This window comes from Nanorana parkeri, unplaced genomic scaffold (assembly GCF_000935625.1).
Source record: "Nanorana parkeri isolate BGI_ZX_2015 unplaced genomic scaffold, ASM93562v1 scaffold508, whole genome shotgun sequence".
NCBI classification, from domain to species: domain Eukaryota; kingdom Metazoa; phylum Chordata; class Amphibia; order Anura; family Dicroglossidae; genus Nanorana; species Nanorana parkeri.
The window spans coordinates 823,083-825,647 of record NW_017306776.1 but is presented as its reverse complement, the minus strand read 5'-3'; the positions used below and the strand labels follow the sequence as shown (position 1 = coordinate 825,647).

The 2,565-nt window shown below is 42.8% G+C and overlaps 1 protein-coding gene across 1 annotated transcript; it reads left to right on the top strand.

The window, feature by feature from the left end:
* Positions 1 to 1,407: 1,407 nt before the first annotated feature.
* On the top strand, positions 1,408 to 2,327 carry LOC108790863 (ubiquitin carboxyl-terminal hydrolase isozyme L1-like). Its single transcript, XM_018561220.1, has one exon. It carries the CDS (start codon positions 1,455 to 1,457, stop codon positions 2,121 to 2,123), a length of 669 nt encoding a protein of 222 aa, XP_018416722.1. The 5' UTR covers positions 1,408 to 1,454; the 3' UTR covers positions 2,124 to 2,327.
* Positions 2,328 to 2,565: the final 238 nt, after the last annotated feature.

Here is a 2,565-nt window from a genome sequence, read left to right as displayed (position 1 = left end):
GCTCGTGGGCGGGTTTCTAGCCTGCTCGCCCGATAGCTGCGGAACGGGCCGGTGTGCGCACGCGCACACTGCCCGTTCTGCATTGCCGTCATCGGAAGCCCGCCCCTCAGCGGGGCGGGCTTTCGATCATCGCAAGTACGATCTGCCCGTCCAAGGTGGGCAGATCGTACAGGCTTTCAAGAAGCATACGACCATCGCAAGACAAGAGTCTTGCGATGGTCGTAAGGTGTATGGGCACCTTAAGACTTTAAAAGATCGAATCTGGATCAGCTGTGCATGACAATCAATCAGCTTCTTACATTGATTTTCAAAGCTTCATTGAATAAGCTGAAGGTAGAAGCTGATTGGTTACTATGCAACTGCTCCAGATTATGTTTGCTCCAGTTCTAGTAAATTCCCTTCATTGTGCCTGAGAATTAAATCCAAAAGAGCTACTAAAATCCAACTTTGCTCATATTCAATATTCAGTACATTAAAAACCTTAGTACTGTTTTCAATCCATTTCATGTGGGACAGATGAGTATAAAGCCTCCACATCCAGCCCTACCAACAAAGCCTCCTGTGGTACTTCCAACTCATCCAATATACTTAATAAATGTTGGGCGTCTTTCACATTTCACATGAGTGCTCTTACAAGCCGTTTTTGATAATTAGACCGTCAGACAAGGGCCCCTGAAAAGTATGAACAGATGGTGAAAATAATTGTAAAAGGGAAGAAACAGACATAAAATTAAGAAAATAAAATAACCAAATGAAGCAAAAAATTAGGGCAGGAGGGAGGGACGCTGCTTCAGCGTTGCTGTGTCTGTCTGAATCCAGAACTTTCTTCCTACAGGGATCCACCCACAACTCCACCTCCCAACTCCATCTTCCAGCCAATCAGGTAAGAGTTCGATCTCACCTCCCATATACTGTATATATTACAGTATATATATTTATATATATCTATATAATGTTTTATTTATTTTAAATAAAGAAGTTAACCCTGACTACCCCTTGCCTCTCTAAACCCAGTCATGCAGGCCTTCCACCTATGACTTCATCTGCGGTTCCAGGCTTGACGTTATCTCAGGCCTGGGGTCATTGAGGGAGATATCAAGCATATATTTGATTTTTGCTTGAAACCTCATGTAGAAATACTCCCATCATATGTGAAAGACATCCAATATATGTACGTTGAGTAAATGTATTGGGTGAGTTGGAAGTACCACAGGAGGCTTTGTTGGTAGACCTGAATGTGGAGGTTTTATACTCATCTGTCCCACATGAAATGGAGTGAGAACACTACGAAGATATAGGGACAGACTGGACATTTTTGAACATGAACATAGTTTGGTTCTACCAGCTCTTTTGGATTTCACACTCAGGCACAATGGGGGAATTTATCAAAACTGGACCAGACGATCACGCAGCTCTGTATTTGGGGATGTGTAAGAAGAAAGCGAAGAGACAAAATGGCTCTACCACCCACCGAGATCAACCCTGAGATGCTGAACAAACTGCTGGAAATATTTGGTGTTTCCAACAGTAAATTTGAGGATGTCTTGGGTTTGGAACCGTCCGATGTAAAGGCATTTACCAAACCAGTCTATGCTCTGCTGCTGATCTTCCCACTAACACCAAAGCATGAAGAATTCAGAAATGAGCAAGTTAAGAAACAGAAGGACAAAAAGCTGGACTCCAAAGTGTATTTCATGAAGCAGACCCTTGAAAACCTTAGTGGCATTGTTGCCCTGATCCATTCTGTAGCTAATAACAAAGATTCAGTGAGTTTTGGTGACAATTCATCATTGAAGAATTACATTGGTGCATCTGCTGATGCTTCACCTGATGAAAGGGGAAAGCTGTTGGCGAAAAATGAGGCCTTGTTGTCAGATTACAAGTCTGTTGCGGCTGAGGGCTTTGTCAGGCCAGAGGGAGGTGAGCCCGGCAATGTCATGGTGCTTGTTGCTGTGAATAAGCACCTCTATGAGCTTGATGGACAAAATGAACGGCCTATTGACCATGGTCCACTGTCTGATGAACACTTTCTGGAGAATGCAGTTAAAATTTGCAAACGGTACACTGAACAGGCAAAAGATGAAGTGCGTTTTTCAGCTGTGGCTCTTGTCAAGGATACATAATCTTCTAAATGTCAGGCGTCTCATGGTTCTGGTAATAATGCACCTTTGTTTATCTGACACTTAAGCTTCTTAGCTGATTCACCTGTTAGCCACTCCAAAAAATGCTTTTCAAACTGATCACCTACCTATGAAAAATGTGCCTGCCTTGTGGTTGTTTTGCACTTCTGTTCTGTAGTTGTACTAAATAAAACTATTTTGAAAGTTAAAAAAAACAAAACTGGACCAGACAAAATCTGGAGCAGTTGCCTATGGCAACCAATCAGCATCTCTCTTCAGTCTGTTCAGTTAAGCTTTGAAAATGAAAGGTCGATGCTGATTGGTTGCCATGCACAGTTGCTCCAAATTTTGGCTGCTCCGGTTTTGATATGTGTTCATATTTGACGGTTCCCACTACCTCCAGGTACAGGATTCCGCCATGGACACAACATCATTTTGCACGATT

Coding starts and splice junctions, on each gene's coding strand:
- LOC108790863 (XM_018561220.1), top strand. CDS start 1,455: ATGGCTCTACCACCCACCGAGATCAACCCTGAGATGCTGAACAAACTG.